This window comes from Loxodonta africana, chromosome 25, assembly GCF_030014295.1.
Source record: "Loxodonta africana isolate mLoxAfr1 chromosome 25, mLoxAfr1.hap2, whole genome shotgun sequence".
Classification (NCBI taxonomy): Eukaryota; Metazoa; Chordata; class Mammalia; order Proboscidea; family Elephantidae; genus Loxodonta; species Loxodonta africana.
The window spans coordinates 22805352-22828851 of NC_087366.1; the positions used below are offsets into that span (position 1 = coordinate 22805352).

At 36.8% G+C, this 23500-nt stretch overlaps 1 protein-coding gene across 4 annotated transcripts in view; it reads right to left on the reverse strand.

The window, feature by feature from the left end:
- Positions 1-23500, reverse strand: part of CEP350 (centrosomal protein 350) — a 197690-nt gene that overhangs the window by 78509 nt on the left and 95681 nt on the right. For all 4 annotated transcript variants that reach the window (XM_064276564.1, XM_064276565.1, XM_010590972.3 and 1 more), the window contains 8 exons: positions 20043-20229; positions 17051-17271; positions 16454-16617; positions 15684-15794; positions 15145-15285; positions 13776-13912; positions 11392-11514; positions 7349-7521 (listed from right to left, as the gene is read on the reverse strand). In XM_064276564.1, coding sequence (XP_064132634.1) covers positions 7349-7521; positions 11392-11514; positions 13776-13912; positions 15145-15285; positions 15684-15794; positions 16454-16617; positions 17051-17271; positions 20043-20229 — 1257 coding nt within the window. The remainder of the gene's footprint in view (positions 1-7348; positions 7522-11391; positions 11515-13775; positions 13913-15144; positions 15286-15683; positions 15795-16453; positions 16618-17050; positions 17272-20042; positions 20230-23500) is intronic.

Below are 23500 nucleotides of genomic sequence, written 5' to 3' on the forward strand. Positions count from 1 at the left end.
CTTGTTTGTTCAACCCCAGTATTTATGTAAAGAACTGTTAACCCATATCCTTGTGAGAAACAGATTTACCACCTAGAGTACAGTGTTTATGTACAGTTCATTTTATTTTTAGGCTTACAATTTCCAGGCAAAATGCCATTTTCCAAAGTTACTTAGGTCAGCCCCTTTTCCTCCTACTTCCTCAGTGTGGTTATGCCAAACATTTGTAATTCAGTTAGATTAATCTGTGTGTGCCTAATTTGCATATGTTGAAGTTTACTCTGTGATACACAGTTGTAGGATTCTGACAAATGCATATCATCATACAGAACATGCGAAACCATACAGATATACAGTACCACATAGAATAAACTGTTCCTTCGCCCTAAAAGTTTCCCTGTGTATTCCCTTTGTAGTCAACCATTTCCTCTTCCCCCAACCATTGGCAGCCATTAATTTGTTTTCCTTTGTTTGGCCTTTTCCAGAATGTCATATGAATGGAATCATATAATACATAGCCTAAAAGAGCTGGCTTCTTTCACTTAATAAAATTTCATTTAAAATTCATCCATGTTGTTGCATAAATTGATAGCTCATTCTTTTTATTGCTGAATAGTATTCCATCATATGGATATCCCAGTTTGTATATCTATTCCCCTGGTGAAAAACACCTTGACTGCTTCCAGCTTTTAACGATTATGAATAATGCTGCCATCTTAGTTTCCTAGCGCTGCTGTAACACAAATACCACAAGTGGGTGGCTTTGAAGAACAGGAATTTATTTTCTCACAGTTTTGGGGGCTAAAAGTCCAAATCAGGGGTCTTGGCCCTGTCAATTCCCTCTTTGTTGGTAACTACAGATGTTCCTTGGTTTGCAGACAATCCTCACATGCACCCCTCTCTGTGTCTAATCTGCTGTTTTTATAACTCTGAAGTGATTACGTTTAGGACACATCCTACACTGCGATGGCCTCATTAACACAACAAAGAAAATCCTACTTCCAAATAGGATTACAGCCACAGGTACAGAACTCCAACACATTTTATAAAATAAAAAAAGTTTTACATTTTAGGGGGGAATAATTCAATCCAAAACAGTTGCTATGAACATTCATGCACAGGCTTTTGTGTGAACATAAGCTTTCAAATCACTTGGGTAAATACCTAGGCATGTTATTTCCGGGTCTTACGGTAAGCCTACGTTCAACTTTATAGACACTGAGAAACTGTCTTCCAAGGTGGCATACCATTCTGCATTCTCACCAGCAATGAATGAGGCTTTCTGGTGCTCTGCATCCTTGCCACCATTTGTTATTGTCGCTTTTTGTTGTTGTTGTTTATTTTAGTCATTCTAATAGGTGTATTGTGGCATCTCACTGTGACTTTAAGTTGCATTTCCCTAATGACACACGACGTTGAGCACCTTTTCCTGTGTACATCTGCCATCTGTGAACTGTCTGGTGAAATGTCTGTTAAGATCCTTTGCCCATTTTTAAACTGGGTTTTTGATTTTCTTACTGTTGAGTTTTAAGAGTTCTTTATATATTCTAGTCCTTTATCAGATACGTGATTTGCAAATAATTTCTCCCAGTCTGTGGCTTGTTTTTTCATTCTCTTAACATTGTATTTCACAGAGCAGAAGATTTTTTATTTTGATAAAACACAACTTACCAATTTTTTTCTTTCACAGATCACGATTTTAATGTATCCAAAAGCCATGGGCATGAAGATTTTCTCCCATATTTTCTTCTATACCTTGTACAGCTTTATGTTTTACATTAAGATTTATGATCCATTTTGACTAAATTTTTGTAAAAGGTATGAGGTATTTATCTAGGGGTTTTTTTTGCAGAGATGTCCAATTGTTCCAGCAGCACTAGTGAGAAGACTTTCTCCAGTAAATTAACTTTCTTTGTCAAAAAATATCATTATTTGTTTGAGCGTATTTCTGCACTTCTTATTTTGTCCCATTGATCTACATGTTTATCCTTTCACTAAAATCAGTGTCTTGATTACTGTAGCTTTACAGTAAGTCTTGAAATTGGGTAGTATGAGTGTTCATACTTAATTCTTTTGTTATGTTTTTAAAAAGTTTAAATAAAAAAGGATCTTATAATTACCCATGTAGTTAGTTATCATTTTCAGTGCTCTTTTTCATTTGTGTAGATCTAGATTTTCATGTCGCATCATTTTCCTTCTGCCTGAAGTATTTCCTTTAACATTTCATATGGTGTAGGTTTGCTGGTAATAAATTTATGGTGCGATAGATCACTTTTGTGTGGCTTTTCTCACCCTGGTCTTGTAACTCCCACCCAAGCGATTGAGTATGATTGTGCAAATAGGGTAACTATGGCCCACCAAGGGAACTGGTCAGTTCTGCCATTCTGCTGGGCTTGAAATGAGCCATGCCAGAGGAAGGAAAAGAGAGAATCCCATCACTACAAAGGAAGAACAGCCAGGAGTGAAGAGCATGTCCTTTGGACCCAGGATCCCTGTGCTGAGAAGCTTCTGGAACCAGGAGACCAAGAGAGAGCGAGCTGTAACCCTGAAGAAGGCGATAAGCGGTGGCAAGAGAGACAGGCAGGAGACTGTGCAGTGGGCTTCCTGACCCACTGAGGAAGAAAGCTGAGTGCCTTTGGGCCAAGGCTTAACACGTGGATAGGGCTGCCTCTGGCCACAAATTAAAACAAATGAACATAGATAAAGAACAATGATAAATCTGTGAAACATTTTGTAACATGGAGGAATCTGGAAGGCATTACGCCCAGTGAAATTAGTCAGCTGCAAAGAGACAAAAATTGTATGAGGCCCCTATTATAAGAACTTGAGAAATAGTTTAAATAGAGAAGAAAATATCCTTTGATGGTTACGAGAGTGGGGAGGCAGGGAGGGAGAGGCGTAGTCACTAATTAGATAGTAGACAAGAACTATTTTAGATGAAGGGGAAGACAAGATACAATACAGGAGAGGTCAGCACAACTGGACTAAACCAAAAGACAAGAAGTTTCCCGAATACACTGAACGCTTCAAAGGCCAGCATAGCAGGGGCGGGGGCTTGGGGGCCATGGTTTCAGGGGACATCTAGGTCAATTAGCATAATAAAATCTATTAAGAAAACATTCGGCATCCCACTTTGGAGAGTGGTATATGGGGTCTTAAACACTAGTAAGCAGCAATCTAAGAAGCATCAATTGGTCTCAACCTACTTGGAGCAAAGGGGAATGAAGAACACCAAAGACACAAGGTATTTATGAGCCCAAGAGACAGAAAGGGCCACATAAATCAGAGACTACATCAGTCTGAGACCAGAAGAACTAGATGGTGCATGTCTACAATCAATGACTGCTCTGATAGGGAACACAACAAAGAACCCCTGAGGGAGCAGGAGAGCAGTGGGATGCACACTTCACATTTTTGTAAAAAGACCAGACTTAACGGTCTGACTGAGTCTATAAGGACCTTGGAGGTCATGGTCCCCAAGCCCTCTGTTAGTCCAAGACAGGAACCATTTTCAAAGCCAACTCTTCAGACAGGGATTGGACTGGACTATAGGATAGAAAACGACACTGGTAGGAGTGAGCTTCTTGGATCAAGGAGACAAATGAGACTATGTGGGCAGCTTCTGTCTGGAGGGGAGACAAGAGGGCAGAGGAGGTCAGAAGCTGGCCGAATGGACACGAATATGTAGAGTAGAGAGAAGGACTGTGCTGTCTCATTATGGGGAGAGCAACTAGGGGTATATCCAAGCCCAAGCCCAGTGCCATTGAGTCGATTCCGACTCATAGTGACCCTATAGGACAGAGTAGAACCGCTCCAAAGGGTTTCCAAGGAGCACCTGGAGGATTCGAATATAGCAAGGTGTATATAAATTTTTGTATGAGAGACTGATTTGATTTTTAAACTTTCACTTAAAGCACAATTAAAAAAATAAAACAAGCAAAGAACAAAAAAATGCCGTCAAGTCAATCCTAACTCATATTGACCCTACAGTATAGAGAAGAACTGCCCCATGGGGTTTCCAAGGAGCAGCTGATAGATTCAAACTGCTAGCCTTTTGGTTAACAGCAATAGCTCTTAACCACTGCACCACCAGGGCTCCAGGCACATATTGGCAGGGACTGAAAGAGCTTTGTAACGCTTGCCTAAGCAGGGCAGAGGCCTAGAGCCAGAAAGAGTTGTGCCTGTGAGCACAGCTGAAATAAAGCTGTCCGGATAGAAAAACTGTATCCTGTGCGTTCCTGAACCTGAATTGTAACCTCTTACTTCCCTAAGAAACCCCATAATTGTGAGTTCTGTGTGGCCATTGCAAGGAATTATCAAACCTGGCAGAAAAATAGAGAATGCCTTGAGAGGGATGGTTGGTATCAGAACTGGTAAAGGTGGCAGAGAGAGGAAGCATGTCTGATTTGCGCCTCATAGGAAACACCCTTAGGCTGTTGATCTTGATTGTCCTTTCCCCTTGTGAAGTTACAGGAGATCAGATGTCACCCCCAAGCCATTTTTACAGAATTCTTTTAGCTTTTGTATGTCTGAAAACATTTTCTTTCATCTTTATTTCTGAAAGATATTTTGCTAGGTATAAAAGTATAGCTTGACTGGGTTGTTTTTATTTTCCTTTCAGTGCTTTAAAGATTAATTCTTCTGGCCTGCATTATTTCTGATGAGAAATCTGCTGTCATTCTTAACTTTTTTCCTCTATATGTATTGCGTTTCTTCCTTTGGTTACTTTTAAAATTTTCTCTTTATCATTGGTTTTAAGCAATTTGATTTTGATGTGCCTCAGGGTCTTTTTTTTTTTTTTTAATTGATTTTGTACTTGGGATTTGTTGAGCTTCTGGGATCTTTGGTTTTATAGTTGTTATTGTCAAATTTGAGAAATTTTTAGCCATTATTTCTTCAAATCCTTTTTTTCCTTTCTCTCTTCTCTTTCCTCTGAAGACTCCCAATCACAAATTTGTTGTCTGCAAAGTTGTCCCAGAACTCACTGATGTGTTATTCCTTTTTTTTTTTTCTTCAAAGTTTATTTTTTCAATATGTTTTGTTGTGGATAGTTTCTATTGCTATGTCTTCAAATTCACTAATTACTCTGCAATATCTAATCTGTCAATCTAATCTGAAGTAAATTTTTGAAATTTCATGCATTATAGTGTTCACCTCTAGACATTCAATTTGGGTCTTTTATATTTTCCATGTCTCTACATATTCAATCCTTCTATCTTACTGAAAATATGGCATAGAATTGTAAAAACTGTTTTAATGGCCTTTCCACTAATGCTACTATCTAATTTCTGAGCCAGTTTCGCCTCATTATGGGTCATAATTTCCCGCTTCTTTGTGTACGTACTAAGTTTTAATTGGTTGCCAAACATTGTGAATTTTATCTTGTTGGGTGATATTTGCATTGCAATAAATATTCTTAAAGTTTGTTCTGGGATATGGTTAAGCTACCTGAAGTAATTTGACCCTTTTGAGTCTTGTTGTTAAGCTTTGTTAGCTAGAATAAGAACGCCATTTAATCTAGGACTAACTCTGCTTTACCGCTGAGGCAGAACCCTTGTGAATATACAACTTGATGTCCTATGATTATGAGATTTTTTTCCCACTCTGGCCACTGGGAAAATAAACTTCCTGAATCTGTATGAGCTGAGGATTGTTTCCTGTAATCTTTTTGGATGATTCTTTCCCTGGCATGGGTAGTTTCCCAATCACATACACTGACCAGTACTCAGACGAATGCTTTAAGGAGATACTCTGCAAATATCTAGAATTCTCTCTGTGAAACTGTCTCCTCTCTGGTATTCTTCCCTGTAAACTCTAGCTGCCTTGGTCTCCCTGGACTCCTAACTCCATTTCCTCAATTCAGGAAGACTACTGGGGTCCATGTTCTGTGGTCTGGAAACTCTCTTCAGGGAGTAAGCTGAGGGCTTACTTGTAGTACTTATGTCATTTGTTTCCTGTCTCTCATGAATCAATATTGTTCACTACCTAATGTCCAATGTCTTGAATATAGTTCTTTCACATAGTCTAATTTTTTAGTTGTTTTAAGTGAGAGGATAAATCTGGTCCCTGTTCCTCCACTGTGGCTGGAAGTAGAAGTTTGAGCAATTTAATTTTATATTTTTTAAAGAAGTTAAATAATCAAAAAGTCACTGTTCGTGGTGTTTCAAATTAATCACTTCACAAACATTTATTCACTGTTTCTGCAGGACAGGCAGTATAATAAACAGCAGCAAGCAAGACACACATGATTATTATCTATCCTTCTGAGGCTCACAGATATTATCGTTAATTAAATTTGTCATCAGTACTTTATTACGAACACTATGATTAATGAGATAAAAGTTAGTAGAGTCTAAATTTGTCCTATAAGAAAAACTTAACAGATAATTCCTCTGCTATTTTCCTATATTCTTTATATTCTTCCATGATGTGGAAGTTGTTACTGTGAGGTCTGATCCTTGAATGAGTTTCATTAGTCTTAAGCCAGTAGTCCACAAAACACTTTTGACTGTGCGTATCTATCAGTAAAAAATCTGAGCATGTCTCCCAATATTTATAAACTATATATATATTCATATATTCATTATAAAACTTACAAAAGACATTTTTAAAGGATGAGAAAAATTAAAATTCAGATATTGAACTCTCTTGCCCATCCTTCTCTGAAGACTACTTACTAGACTATCAATCAAAAACCCTGCTTAAGAGTCAGCTATTAAAAAAACTAATTCCAGAATGGAGGCTGTTAATATTCTGGCTGAATTTCTTAATGATGCCATTTGTTGCCAGGTTCTATTTTCTCAGTTATTTTATTTACTACTCATGCGATACTAGTAGTACAGGTTAGTTTATGATCCAGGCAGTTAAATAATGGATTCTAATCTCGTTGTTAGATCTGACCATATCATGTTCTATAAGAAATTGTGTCCTTATAATATCATTTACATTTAAAACAAAAGTTCTAATAACACGTTCTCCTTTTTATGAATATGTTACATATGTGTAAATGGATGAAAGTAATTTATCTCAGTGTTGAGTTTGCATTTTCCATCCACATGCATGCTCTCCTAGATTTATTTTTGCCTCCCTGTGGGGCCATGACACAAATCACGTGAAAATAATAGTCAGGGTTAGTGGCACAGTATATGGCCTTGAAATAGTTTCACCTGGATGCATTTGTTTCTATACATCAGACATTTAATCTTGTCCTTATTATCACTGTATTCCAACTGTATTAACTAGCTCAGTCACTGTCCTCATTTTCACCCTACTCTAATCAATTTTATTAACTAGCTGAGTCACAAATATCTCAAAGGGTCTGGAAGCCTCCCAAAACAAATGTTTACACAAAATGTACAAGAAAAGTTACCTTTCTCATCCGGAAGAGATGGAATGCTATCACTTCGGAGAGAATCGTCTGCAGCAGTTTGAACATGTTCATCAATAGAACTCTCCATCTTTTCACCATGAAGAAGTTTCTTTTCATTTTCCTTAGAAGATGGGACTGAAGGACTTTCTTGACGGCTGCTACCACTACTACTCCTGTTCACGGGTATTATGAAAACAAACAAACAAACAAAAAACAGTAAAATAAGGATCACAACTTCAAACTTAATTGCGCCAAGGGAATACGCCTTATGATCAAGATATGAAGTGAAGAAAGATGTGATATAATTCATAAAAAGCTAAACAGACGTTAAGTCTGACAAGAAACTGTTTTGGAAAAGGTAAGTAGAGAGAGAGGAAGGTTTCACTTTTAAATAAACAGTCATGATGAACAATCACTATTCTGAGGCTATCACTCTCTTCTTTCCTTTCATTTAAAAATCAGCCCCGAGAAGCCAGCACAACTTGCCCAAGGCAAGGTCATGGAAGCTCCATAGACACACCCAAACTCCCTGAGGGACCAAATTACTGGGCTGAGGGCTATGGGGACCATGGTTTTGGGGGACATCTAGCTCAACTGGCATGACACAGTTTATAAAGAAAATGTTCTACATTCTACTTTGGTGAGTATCATCTGGGGTCTTAAAAGCTTGTGAGCAGCCATCTAAAATACTCCACTGGCCTCATTTCATCATGAGCAAGGGAGAATGAAGAAAACTAAAGACACAAGGGAAAGATTAGTCCAAAGGACTAATGGACCACAACTACCACCACAACCCCCACCAGACTGAGTCCAGCACAACTAGATAATGCCCAGCTACCACCACCAACTGTTCTGACAAGGATCACAATAGAGGGTCTCAGACATAGCTGGAGAAAAATGTACAACAAAATTCTAACTCCTAAAAAAAAACCAGACTTACTGGTCTGGCAGAGACTGGAGAAACCCCAAGAGTACAGCCCCTGGACACCCTTTTAGCTCAGTAATGAAGTCACTCCTGAGGCTCACCCTTCAGCCAAAGATTAGACAGGCCCATAAAACAAAATGAGAATAAAGGGGCACACCAGCCCAAGAGCAAGGACTAGAAGGCAGGAGGGGACAGAAGAGCTGGTAATAGGGAATCCAAGGTCGTGGGTTGGTAACCAATGTCACAATATTTGTACTAATTTTTTAATGAGAAGCTAGTGTGTTCTGTAAACCTTCATCTGAAGTACAATTGAAAAAGAAAAAAACAAATCAACTCTGAATCTATTACCCTGAAGTAATCTTTAAACCTTAAACCAAAAATATCCCCTGAAGAAAGATTAGTCCAAAGGACTAATGGACCACATCTACCACGGCCTCTACCAGATGAGTCTAATACAACTAGATGGCACCCGGCTACCACCGACTGCTCTGACAGGGATCATAATTGAGGGTCCTGCATAGAGCTGGAGAAAAATGTAGAACAAAATTCTAACTCAAAAACAAAGACCAGAATTGCCAACCTGACAGAGATTGGAGAAAGGCTGAGAGTATGGCCCCTGGACACCCTTTCAGCTCAGTAATGTAGTCACTCCTCAGGTTCACCCTTCAGATAAAGATTGAACAGGCCCATGGAACGAAACAAGACTAAAGGGGCATACCAGCCCTGGGGCAGGGACTGGAAGGCAGGAGGGAATAGGCAAGCTGATAATACGGAACCCGGGGCTGAGAAGAGAGAGTGTTGACATGTCGTGGGGTTGTTAACCAGTATCATAGAACAATGTTTGTACTAACTGTTTGATGAGAAAATAGTTTGTTCTGTAAACCCTCATCTAAAGCACAATAAAAAAAAAACAAAGAAAAATAAATAAATAAAATTGAAAAAAAAAAAAAATCCCCTGAACTTCTTAAAATCAAATAATAGTTTAGTTTAACTAGTAAAGAATGTCTGCCCTGGGCATTGTTATGGATTGAACTGTGTTCCCCAAAATCTGTGTCAACTTGGCCAGGTCATGATTCCCAGTATGGTGTGACTGTTCACCATTTTGTCATCTGATGTGATTTTCCTATGTGTTGTAAATCCTACCTCTATGATGTTAATGAGGTAGGATTAGAGTCAGTTATATTAATGAGGCAGGACTCAACCTACAAGATTAGGTTGAGTCTTAAGTCAATCTCCTGGGAGATATAAAAGAGAGAAGTGAGCAGAGAGACAGGGGACCTTATAACACCAAGAACCAAGAGCCAGGAGAATAGCGAGTCCTTTGGACCCTGGGTCCCTGCGCTGAGAAGCTCCTCAACTGGGAAGTCTGATGACAAGGGCCCTCCCTGAGAGCAACAGAGAAAGTCTTCCCCTGGAGCTGGCACCCTGAATTCGGACTTCTAGTCTCCTAGACTGTGAGAGAATAAATTTCTCTTTGTTAAAGCGATCTACTTGTGGTATTTCTGTTATAGCAGCACCAATAACTAAGACAAGCACTGTGCTCTTTTGATCTATATGGGATCAAATCGTCAACTCAAAGGAGCAGATATGAAGCTTATGGGGCAGTGAGTTTATGTTAATGGAGAGGAACAATTCAGAAAAGGAGAATGAGAATGGTTGCACAACTTGAAGAATGTAATCAATGTCACTGAATTGAACATGTAGAAACTGCTGAATTGGTGTATGTTCTGCTGTGCACATTCTCAACAATTTTTTTAAAAACTCAAACTTCTTGTAATTATTGAAGAATTAAAATTACATTCAATAATTAAAAAAAAAATCTTCTGGGAAGGGTGGCTTTTACACCATGTTTCTACTTCCTTACTTTTCACAAATTTCACAATTTATCACAATCTGTTTTCAACCTAACTGCTCCACTGTAAATGGTCTTGCTATACTCTACCTAAAGAAGATAGATTTTATGTCATGGCATAGATGACAAAAAGAGCATGGTTCTTTTAGAGAACTGTAAATAGAATTAGTGGGGTTTGATAAGAGGGGGAAATTCCAAGAGACATGGCTGGAGGTAGACCAAAGGCCCGTTACAAATAGACTCTGTGCTATGCTAAGTACTTTAGAATTTACCTTGAATGTTCTGAGGGGATACTGACAATTTCAAATAGGAGAATAACCAAACTGGTTGCAATTTTAAGAAATCACTCTGGTACCATGTTGCTAGCAAATACAGTGAGTAAACATTAGAAGACAGAGAGACCTATTAGGAGTTGTCTGCAGTAATCCAGATGATAGCCTAAAGGAATTACCTAAGTGTCAGTGAAGGCAAGAAATCTACTTTCTGAGCTTTAGTTTTCTCATTTGTAAAATGGGGTTCCCACCACCTGCTTCACAATGTTCTTGTGAGAATTAAATGAATTAACATCTGTCAAAAATCTAGCAGTGTCAGACACATAGTAGGTACTCAATAGCTGCTAGTACTTAAAAAAAAAAAACTTACCCCACATTAATTTCTACATTTTTATTCTCATGATTCAATTTTTTAAGTTGAGGTTTTACTACACTTTGACATCGTAGTTATCCTACCTCTAAGGCTGGAAAGTACCCTCTGAAGTCTTCTAATCCCAGAACAGAATATAATAATAGATATTAATGCTGTGACAAAGTAGTCAATCTTCTTTTTTAGTGATTAAAATTAGTATATACAGTCATGTCAAGAAATATGAATGTTAGCAAGGCAATGTGCTTGGTTCAATTCCTTGATGTGCCACTATCTGTGAAACTTGGGTGAATTTCTTAACATCTCTGCGAACCTCAGGTCCTTAATCTATAAAATGAGGATAATATTGTCTACTTGGAAAGAATGCTATGAAGATTAAACACATGAAAAAACAATTTATAGAGTGTTTGTACAAAGTAGGCTCTCAAGAAGCGGTAGGTATGCTATTACATGAACCAACTATTCCGTAAGTGGACAAATTAAATGGGGAAAGCCAGCAGTTTGAAGGTGAGACATTGTTCCAATACTTCAAAGAGATTAAAAAGTCAAAGGAAAGCAACATCTAAACCATTTACCAGACTTTACTAAACAGTACTGATAAAGAAATCAAACCACTCTCTTCACCTTCTATTGTGATTCTTGTATCTTGAAGACTCAGAATAGCTATCATATGAAGGAGAATACTTCTGATGCTTTGAGTAAAGGGTACCTTCTTTACTCTGAGACAGTGAAACAGATTCGCTTTTCCTACAAAGAAAATAAAAGCGGATTAAACATTCAAAGTCTCTAATAAAAGATTTTAAATAATGTTTAACAGTAATACAAGATGAACTCCAGAAAACAGAAATTTTGAAATAACTGTTACAAAGTCTTTGAGAGAGAAAGGCATTCAATCATAGAAAAGGATTTAAATAAAAACAAAATCACCACAAGTATCAATGAATGTGAATAAAGACTTAAAAATTAAAACATGAAAGAATTATAATTTTTTTTTTCTCTTTCCAAACGTACTGTTTTATACTATATTTCTGACAAGCAGAGGTGAGGGAACAAACACAACGGTTTAACGAGAATTGCTGTGTATTATAAATGCAACAGTCTGAATCAGTCATAAAAAAGCTCCTTCTAATTCATCTTATGTAATTAAGGTTTATATTTTTAAAAACAAATTTATCTCTCTACTATGGCTGTAAACCACCTATGTGATATGGAAATTTGGAGTAAAAAGAATAAAGGAAAGAACCAAAGAAACGTTTGTTTTTGGTGTACTTGTGAATCATTAAAGTTTTTCTGTTTCATGTTTTGGAAATATTTTAAATAATTTTTTCCCTACAGTAAACAGCTGTATTCAATACAGATATATGTATTTTAAAAGATAGATGACTGTTTTTCAAAATCTGAAGAATGAAAATTACATATATGTTAATATCATGATACACAAAGCTACTCATAAATGCAATTATTTCCTATGTACACTGAGATCAGCTTTTATGTAACAGACTGAAGTAATGAATTTATTTTGGTGTTGCATGATACTATCACAAATGTGTTCACAGCATATGACAAAACATAAAAATGCTCCAACCGGTAGTATGCAGTGCAAAATTATAAATACATAAACTAAATCCATTCTACATATATTAAAAAAAAATTAAATACAATCTTTCATAGTTTCTTATTTAGAATATCCGATTAAGAATTAAGTAACCCATTTATATTGTTAAATTTATGCTCTAACATTTCAGAAGAATGTACTTTTTCAAAATAGATCAACTAGCTGCAGCAAAGCATCAATGTTCACAGAATGAAAGATATAATATACCCTAATCTAATCAGAATTTCTAAAATGTATTGGATATTCTAAAGTGCTTAATTTCATTCAACTCTAGTTTGACTTTAATCTCATTTATTGAATGTTATTAATAATTCCATTAAGGACTAGTTTCTTGAGACCTCTATGATACAGGTTCACGTCTCTTCTCTCACTTTCCATAGGCCTAGGGTTCTAATTTCCATCTGAATACTTGTTGCTGTTGTTGCCATCGAGTCTATGCCAACGCATGGTGACTATGCCACGTACTACTAATTTCCAAATTCATGAGTCAGTCTAGTTCTCTCCTTTGAGCTCCAGACCAATATAATTTTCCTTAAGCCCCGTCTTCTGGTTTCCTACCCCAATAAATGGCTACCATCATCCACACAGCAACACAAGTCAAATGCCTATAAGTCATTCTTCTTACTTCCACCTCTCATCCACTATATTTAGTCTACCCCTAAGATCTGATTTTACTACCTAAACAGTTCTCAAAATCTTCTACTTCTCTATTAACACTGCTCCTTTCCTAGTTTAAGCTATCATTATCTCTGGCTTGGACTACTGCAATAACTTGCCTATCAGTCTCTGAGCATCCAGTCCTGTTTCCTGCCAATCCAGTCTATATAAATCATCCAAAATGTGATTTTAAAAATAAGATACCCACACAAATAAAATCATGTCACCCAGCCTGCCTACAAAACTCTTTAATGACTTCTCATTGCTCCTATAATAAACTCCAAAATTCTTAAGGTCTGCAATGCCCTACCATCCCTCATACCATTCTGCTCTTTGCTCTCTGCTTCCAGTCGCCTTGGTTTTTTTTCCTTAAATATGCCATGCCCCTATGTACTTCAGGACTTTGCCTGTACTGATCTGCCCAGTCTTTACCTCCTTTACATCTCTAACTCCTTCTCATTCACTTGGACTCACCACAGCTTTATTTCCTTAGGATCTGATCTTCTCTAATCTTCCTGTCCCCTCTGGCTAATAAAACTCTTACGTTATGTATCTCAAAGACACGCGTTATTTTCTTTTCTCAGTTTGTAAGTGTTCGTTCACTTAAGTGAAGATTTGATTAATATCTATCTTCCCCATAGATCATAAACATATACATGTATTCTCGGCACTCAGGGCAGTGCCTAGGAGCACTGTAGATGCTCATGATACATTTTCAGAATGAATGAATATTAACCTATCTGTTTCAGCTCTGGTCCTCAGCTGTTTCACGAAGTCTGGAGGGTGTTGCCGCTGGTGGTCATATAGTGTTGCTAGGGGAGCTCCTGAAGCAGTGATGGCATCTGAGATGTGAGTTCGAGTCAATTCTGCCATCTAAATATAAACACACACAACAAAGGCAAGAGTAGATACAGAAAGGTAATGTCACAGAAGAACTGAGAGCATGCACAGTGTCTTGGAAAAGATTGCTGGATTGAGGTCAAGCAACTTCTGCACTAACAGATGAAAGATCGTGGGCAAATCACTTAGCCTCTTGAAGTCTCGACAGCTTCATCTTATAAAAATGAGGAGTTGGACTACATGATTTCTTAAGGTTTCACCCAGCTATAACAATATATGACTTGAATTGTACAGAAAACCTTTAAGTCATATAAGCTATAATAACCCATAGTAAACCAAAAATTACATCTTCCTTTAAGTCAATTCAATTACTACTTCCTCTATAAGTCTTTTCTGGCCAGCAATGTGAAATACATTTTCCCTTCTCTTAACCACTACTGCAACTGGTATATGTATTACTCATTGGTATTTATTTAATCATTGTCTTAAGATAACCCTTCTACTGATGACTTCAGGTATTTTTGAAATCTTTGTCAATGTTCTCTAATAAGCTGATTACAATTTTTGTGAGAAAACAGACTCTATACTTATTTGCATATCCCCCTTCATGGATTTTTAATAACTGAATTATGTCACAAATAGCCCTAGCTTTAGTTTAAAAAAAAAAAAAAAAAAAGTTACAACATATGCAACTGCTAAAATAAACTGAAACTATTACTGTAGATTATGATATCCTACATAGAGATGCAGTAAAACTATCTCTGGCTTTATCCCTGGTACAATAAAAGAAAAGACACAAACACCATTCTGGGTAAAAATAAAACATCTTTATACAAAGAAGATCAGTGGCTCCCTGGAGCCAAAGTTGGGGACTGACTTCAAACAGGCATGAAGGAACTCTCTGGGGGTGATGGAAGTATTTTATTTCTTTACTAGGGTGGTGTTTACAGATGTATGTATATATTTGTCAAAACTCATCAAACTATATACTTGAAATGGATGTATTTTTTTGTAAATTATGCATCAATGAAGTCATCTTTTTTTTTAAAAGCTTACTAGATGGCAGAAATTTAGAGTGCTTCTCCATGTTTTTTCTGCCTCTACATCATTTACATGTATAATATGCTCTTATTTCAGTAGAGTATGGTTCCCCACTGAGAGTCACTGTTGAAAAGTATGAATTTGAAACCCATTACCACTACGACCAAAGTTAGTCAGATTGACTGAAAAGAACTGAAACAGAAAGGGTCCTTCGTGGCTCTCACCTCACAGATGTGGCGTGCTGCATCGGAGGTGAGGCGAGCAGTCTCTGTCTGCTGAGCGGCCATCTTATACGTTGTCTCCTGCAGGGCTTCAGTTGCTTCCCGTTGGGATTTAACCACCTGCTTTAATGATTCTGCATGAACCTATAAATAAAAGAGGGTGAAAAGAGAACTTATGTTTTAGCTCCCCAATCCCAAATTAGCTTTTAATTTATAAAATTGTTTCATGGATCAAATGCCTTATTAAAAAAAATACTTGACTAATATCTATATTCCACAGTTTGAGTTTTAACACTACTGTTTACTAGTTGATGCGCCCATGGACAAATAACTACTGTGTACCTTAGTTATCACTTCCCTAAATTGGGGAGGATTCTTCTCCACTAATTTCACAAGGTTGCTACAAGAATCAAATGGCACGAAGTTATCCCGTACAGGATAAAGCACCAAAATATTATTTGTCTTTTCTGATTCATTCCTATATAATTGAAGAACACTAAATTTAGGTTTAAAGAACCAGTACTTAATGCAAAATATGTCACCTGCGCTGCTTTGTTTCGAGTTTCTTCTAATTGTCTCTGGCTCTCCAGAGCCTCTTGTTCAGCCTTCAATTTCAAAAGGGCCAAGTCTCTTTCATGGCGTTGCTGCTGTGCCTTCAAAATAAAGAAATGATAAATGTTAACTCTAAGAATTTTAACACAATAACTAAAATAAATGCAATGTTATTTTCCTAATACAAATCATTTGAAGCAACAAATTAGGACCTTAAAGGAAAAACAGGATATTCACCAGCCACTTACCATTTACCTAAATATTTAATGACCACCTACTCTGCCTCAAATAATGTAGTACCAAAAAACATTTCCAAGGCATACAGGACTAGGAACTGATACCAAAAACCTGTAAAAAGCAAAAGCTATAGCACCTCTTCGGAAGATGTTCTATGTGTAAAACTATGCCCTATGTGTAAAAAAAACAAGATAATGCTTCACACCTCACAATTTTATGACTCCTTTACTGTGTCTCTGAAGGAGCAGTTTCATACAAATGTTAACCAAAAGAAGGTCTCTCTTTCACCAAGAACCTTTCCATACAATCTGATATCTATATATTTTCGTCTCTTCTAGAATAGTGCGAAACAGTCTATATTCTCTAGAGGTGGTAAGGCTGTATAAAAAGTCATGTAATGCCCTCCTCAAATCGGAGACCCAGAATTACGTATCCTTTAACTCATCATTAATGCTCTTTTAAATAGCATAGAAAAGAGAGAAAACTTACAAAAAGCCAAAGAGAAAGAGAACTCCACAAATACCTTTATGATCTGAGCCAGGGACACACTCTCTTGCTGAGCAAGTGAAATACCTCGAACTCTTTCTACATCTGATAGCTGGCGCATGGACTCCTCGATGGCACTCAAATAACTGAGTTCTGCTGCCAAACGATGCTGGAGACCAGCAGGGGAAAAGCGCTTAGAACCTGGGGGGCGTAACAATTGTCAAATGAAAAAGTTTACATGAAATTTTATCTCAGACTTCTAAAATTTATTTCTCACTTCAACAGCCAAAAACCAAATGTGCTTTCCTTTGTAGGAAAGACAGTTACTTCCTTCATATTTATTCATGCTTATATGTGTACATACTCACACTTAGGATTACATATATGGAATACATTTGTCAACTGTGTTTTTAACTAATATTTAATGCTGGCAATATGGGGGAAAAAATTGCCACTCTTAAATGTCTCACGCTTTTTTCAAGACTTAAATTCCCCCATGGTTTTTGTTCAATACTTGAAAAAGTAATCACATCCATTAGAAATAACATTTCCCCATGGCTGAACTGAAGCAAAAGAAATTTTCAGAAAAAAATTACTCTTATTTTAAAACTTACAACTGCATGGATCTACTCACCTGGTGTTGAAGCCATATCTGAAGTTGTTCTACCGGCAGTTAGGTTAATATCCGTGAAGGCTGTATTAGGTTTAAATGCTGTTATAGCTGGAGGTATTATTACTGAGGACTTAGTCTTTTCCACTGAAGTTCCCGGAAGGTCAAACTGCAACAATTTCTGAGAACTTGGAGATAGAGGAGAAGTCGGAGTTTTCTGAGATCTTCCCTTCTCCGATGAGGCACTAGAAGTTTTGTTTCATAAAGACATTAGAAAAAGGAAAACTACCCTCAAGAACAAGCCAAACAGTCCATAAGAACAACATGCATAACTTTCTTTTACGTTAACTTGCACAAATCCTGCCCCAATGAAACAGAACGGCAGTCTCTCGATTAGACTGTCACTTAACCCTTTCTTCTACAATGTACATTTATCACTGCAGTGTAAGACAACACCTCAGTTAGACCTTACAGAGCAATAAAATTACAGTATATATAAAGGTTAAGGTCAAGCCTTAGCTTATAACAGTATCTTAAAATATGTCTGTGAAAGAGGCCCAAAATGTCAAGATTTGCATTAAAAACTCAGTAACCAATTGTTGTTGAGTCACTTCCAACTTGTGGTGACCCCATGCGTGACAGAGTAGGACTGTGCTTCACAGGGTTTTCAATGGTTGATTTTTTGGAAGTAGATCACCAGGTCTTTCTTCTGAGACACCTCTAAACGGACTCACACACCCAACCTTTTGGTTAGCGGCTGAATACATCACCATTTACACCATCCGGAGATGCCCTGTTGAAAACTTAGAATTTTCAAAATCTTTTTTTTTGGTATTCCTCTTAACCCAAAAGACTCATAGCAAAAAATTATTTTCATACTATGCATCTGTAAGTATTTAATATATGTCCATTTGTTTCCACCTGCCTTTTAATGTTATAGTTTTTCCAGAGCTTTCTAATAAGAAGTAACTTCTTGGAACAGTTTGACTGTAACAGCTCTTACTTAAGCTTTTAACTCAACTCAAGGCACATGTCTAGCCCCTCAAAGCAGGAACCATATATTATTCTTTTATATATTTCTCTTAATAGCAAGCATGTTGCCTTGCACTGAATATTTATTTGTTGAATAAATCAATCAAAGATACTCTATGAAGGATATTAGCACAGTTAACATACTAAAACAAGTTTGCTTTTAGCTTTTAATAAAATGATGAGATAGTTTCAAAAATAAGAATTTCTCTTATTCCCAGGATGAAAATATTTTAATAAAAATGTCTTGAGAGGCACTAACTTATTTTAATTTCCTATTGATGATTTAGGAAAATACTACTTACAGTAGTCTGACATTTCAATTATGAAACATAAAAAGAATTATCATTACTTCTGTCTCCGAGTAGATTTCCATTAAAGAATTCCAATGTGGTATCAAACAAAAAAAGTGATCTGACTCCCACTTTATGGTTTTATAAGATGAATTTATAAATGCTTTGTAGAGAAGATTCACCTAGATAAGCATTTCCAAAAATATGTTTCTAAGAATGTTATTAAGTTTGTCATAAAAAAAAAATTAATAAATAAAGGGAAAAGGCCTGGGGGCAGAGTGCGCCTACAACCAAACAAGAAAAAATAGGTTAAACAACTTATTTTTAAAAGCTGGAGGAGGTCCTATCAAAGCCTCAAAATATTTATCCACCGTGAATCTCCATGGGCCAGGGTGAGGAAGGCCTAGACTCTAGTATGAGGGAGTCATCAAACTTATTTGGCTATGGATCCTTTCTTAGAAATGTTTAACTCTGTAGACCTTCCCAATTAAATCATCAGAGTTTCTTTTAAGGAAAGACTGAATTCCAAAATCACTGATAACCTAAATTTAATTTTAAATACAATTACGGTATTAATGATGCCACATTATTTTGTAACATGAAGCATTAAAAATGGTAGTATCTACATGTGACACTGTACTCGAAAAAGCACAAAGCTAGTTTAAAAAATAAATAAATCCATGTCTTCACAGGGCTTAAATTTCCAAAAAGACAAAACCTGTGCAGCAGATAAAACATCACATTGACAACGGAGTAGGAACCATACATGAAGCAATAACTGAAAGTTATTTATAACCATCAGGCTAAGTGCATGATATAACATTTTAAAAAGATTAAAAAAAACAATGTGCAAGTTCCATAATCAGTATAAGAGATAAGACTCTGCTTTCAATCAGTTTGGGAAGGCTGTAAGAATTACTGAGATTCAAAATCTGCCTGAATGGTTTAGTAAGTTGAACAGGAGAGAAAACTTCAGAGGAAGAAATAAACATTGAGACCAAAAGAATATTAACTAGTTATGCTGAAAAAGTAGAATACAGTTGAGAAGCAAAAGTAGATAAAAGAAGTGAGACAGTTTGTAGTAGTCTAGTAAAAATACTACAAATAGGTACTTAGCATTGCTCTGTGGGGCAGCTGTCACCTTCAAAAGCACTCCAAGGAGGGGAGTAGCTTGGTCAAACGATTGAGCCAAGGAAACAACTGTGGCAATGGCATTCGGGAAAGAAAGGCAGTTGTGCTAGAGGCAGAGGATTCCCGAAGGAGAGGTTTTAACAGTTTAGGTGACAGATGGCCATATTCTAAAATACAGATTAAAAAAAAGACAAAAGACCGTTGTCATCAAGTCAACTCAAACTCATGGTAACCCCGTGTGTGTCAGAATAGAACTGTGTTCCGTATGGTTTCAGTGGCTGATGTTTCACAAGTAGATCACCAGGTCTTTCCTCCCAGGTACCTCCTGAGGAACTTGAACTTCCAACTTCTCATTCAGCAGCCAGGCACACTCACCCAGGAGACTAGAGCTATAAACAAAACTACAGAAGCCTATTCAGAAAGTACAGAATTTTGTAGTAGCTTGGGCACACAAAGTTAAGGAGAGTACAACGCTGAAATTTACTAAATGCCTTCCTTGAATATCAGTGATATTGTAACTTCAATTATATATGAATTACAGTATAAAATATATATTACTTTACCTCACAGAATGTCCAGAAAGATCCTCCAACATGCTGTCGGTGTCAAGAGTCTGCTCATAATCTTTAACAGAATGTTTGCTGCTGGTCCCAGATTTCTTTCCTTGATGGGAGCCACGTTCTGAGCCGGAATGTATTTTTTCCTCATCAAGAACAGAGTTTTGAACATTTCCAGTAAGTGAATCCAACCCTGTAAAGTACATTTCTTATAAAGCTGACTCCCAGCATCAGAAGCTACTGAGAGACAATTGATAACTAGATTTCAATAAAATAATAAAAGGTACACACCAGAATATTTTTTAATTGTCCTATATTTAAGATTTGTTTTTCATATCTAAAATAAAAAGGCTCACCCTTCTGTCTCCATTTAAGGAAAATGAAGTTTCCTCCATTAATATCTACGATTTACTGTTAAAAAATAAATTGTACTTAACTGGTAATAAAAGACAAGTACTTTAAGCAAGAATAAAGTACTACTTTATTCCTATAAAAAAGTAACCAAAAAGAAGTTTTTTAAGGATAAAACCCAAAGCTAGGAGAAAATTTATATACTCATCAGCTGCCAATAGAACTACACAATCCTTTTGAAAAACTCTATGGCAAGAACTATGTACCCAGACTCATAAAAATGTTCATATGCTATGACTCAGTATAATCTTACTTATAGGGTTATACAAATCAAAAAGATTATTCAGATGTGTAAAAATTATTAATTACATTCAATGCTTAACTTCCATAGTTTAAAAAGATTCAATCTACATTTCCAAAAGAATAACTGTCTAAATTATATGCATAATAGTAACAAGAACATTTCAATAGCACTTTGCAGTTTAAAATGCTTTCCATATATACTATCAAATTGCTCTTAAACACCCTATGAAGTGGGTGCAGATACTCAGTTTATTGGTGAGGAAACCAGGGATCTACGAGGCTAAACAACTTGCCTAGGGATATACGGTCAACAGCAGAAACAGGACATAAACCCAGGCCTCACGACTCTCTGTCTAGTGCACGGTTTACTCTAATGGTATGGTGAAGCAGCATCACAAGAAAGTGCTTATTACAGTTTTTGAAAAAGAAACAGAATAGTGCATGTACATATTAATGGCAGCTATATTTTTAAACAATACAGATATATAAAGAAGCAAAACGAAAAGTGAAAAATATGCTATATAATGCTGTACCGACAGTGATACAGTGAACAATTTTTCACTTAAAATTTGGTTTAAAAAGAAAAAATGAGAAAACAGCCACAAGTATATAAAAAAAATGAAACCTGACTATCAAGCAAAGAAATGCAAATCATATCAACGTGATGCCATTTTTCATTATTAGATTAGCAGATATTTTTAAAGTAATAACACCTAGTATCATACAGTAGACAGAGGAAGGGATATTCACATACTGTTTTTATGCAACTGTAAACTGATACATCCTTTCTGGAAGACAATTTAAGATATGCATAAAAACAATTTTGCTTCCCCTTTGATTCAGAAATTCCACTTCACTTATTGCAATTCATTGTAGGAAGCTATTTAAAGATGTGCACCATGAATTAGATATAAGAATACTGATTACGCTATCATAATCAGGGGAGGGGGACACAGAAATACTCTAAGGGGTTACTAATCAATCAGAAAGGACTTTATAGTCTAAAATTTATTTATGATCCCTAGGTTAGAAAAGTAAGCTGGCTACATCTAATATTTTTATAATAAAGATGCACTGATTTTAAAATAAGAACACTTTAATCATTTAATAATTGTTCTTCAAAAATAAATACACAGTTTAAAAACTGTTCTTGACTTCAAACAATTAGAAATTGTAAACAGCACAATGGTCTATGCAAGAAGAACCTACACTCTAATCAAGGAACCCATATACAAAGAAAATGTTTTATCCCTACATTAAAGGATTGCCAAATCAAAGTACATTTACATGTTTTAAAGATAAATTAAAAAATTTTTTTTCTTATGATTCCCACTTTGATCTACCAACTACTTTCAACTGCATGGGGAAAGGTGGCATCTGCAGCAGTTTTTGTACAAAGCATACAGACATTCTTTCGCCACCAAGTGGAGAATGTACAATAAATGTTACACTGATTTTAGAACCTGGAGAGATACTGGGTTTTTAGGCACTGTGAGAAGGGATCAGGGAAACTGAAAGCCACAAAACACTACCTATACTTCGTCCACTCATGTTTCAGATTAGAATTTTTAAAAACCTATGGTGAATCATATTGATTACATTCATACATTCAATCTATGAAGATATTTTAAAGTTGTGCAGTGTATTGTAGTACAGGGTAAATTGTGTAGTATATTGTCGTAGCACAGGGCAAACTGTGCAGTATACCGTCGTAGCACAGGGCAAACTGCACAGTACATCGTCGCAGCACAGGGCAAACTGCGCAGTACATCGTCGCAGCACAGGGCAAACTGCGCAGTACATCGTCGCAGCACAGGGCAAACTGCGCAGTACATCGTCGCAGCACAGGGCAAACTGCGCAGTACATCGTCGCAGCACAGGGCAAACTGCGCAGTACATCGTCGCAGCACAGGGCAAACTGCGCAGTACATCGTCGCAGCACAGGGCAAACTGCGCAGCATATCGTAGCACGGGGCAAACTGCGCAGCGTATCGTAGGACGGGGCAAATCCCGCAGCGTATCGCAGCACAGGGCAAACTGCACAGCATATCGTAGCACGGGGCAAATCGCACAGCATATCATAGCACGGGGCAAATTGCACAGCATATCGTAGCACGGGGCAAATTGCGCAGCATATTGTAGCACGGGGCAAATTGCGCAGCATATCGTAGCATGGGGCAAATTGCGTAGTATATTGCTGTACAGGGTAAATTGTGTACTATATTGCAGTACAGGGTAAATTGTGCAGTACATTGTAGTAAAGGGTAAATTGTGTAGTATATTGTAGTACGGGGTAAATTGTGCAGTACATTGCAGTACGGGGTAAATTGTGCAGTACATTGCAGTACAGGGTAAATTGTGTAGTATATTGTAGTAAAGGGTAAATTGTGTAGTATACTGTAAAAAAAAAAAAATACTGTAGTATAGGGTAAATTGTGCAGTACATTGCAGTACAGGGTAAATTGTGTAGTATATTGTAGTACAGGGTAAATTGTGCAGTACATTGTAGTACAGGGTAAATTGTGTAGTATATTGTAGTAAAGGGTAAATTGTGTAGTATACTGTAGTACAGGGTAAATTGTGCAGTACATTGCAGTACAGGGTAAATTGTGTAGTATATTGTAGTACAGGGTAAATTGTGCAGTACATTGTAGTACAGGGTAAATTGTGTAGTATATTGCAGTACAGGGTAAATTGTGCAGTACATTGTAGTACAGGGTAAATTGTGTAGTATATTGCAGTACAGGGTAAATTGTGTAGTATACTGTAGTACAGGGTAAATTGTGCAGTATATTGCAGTACAGGGTACA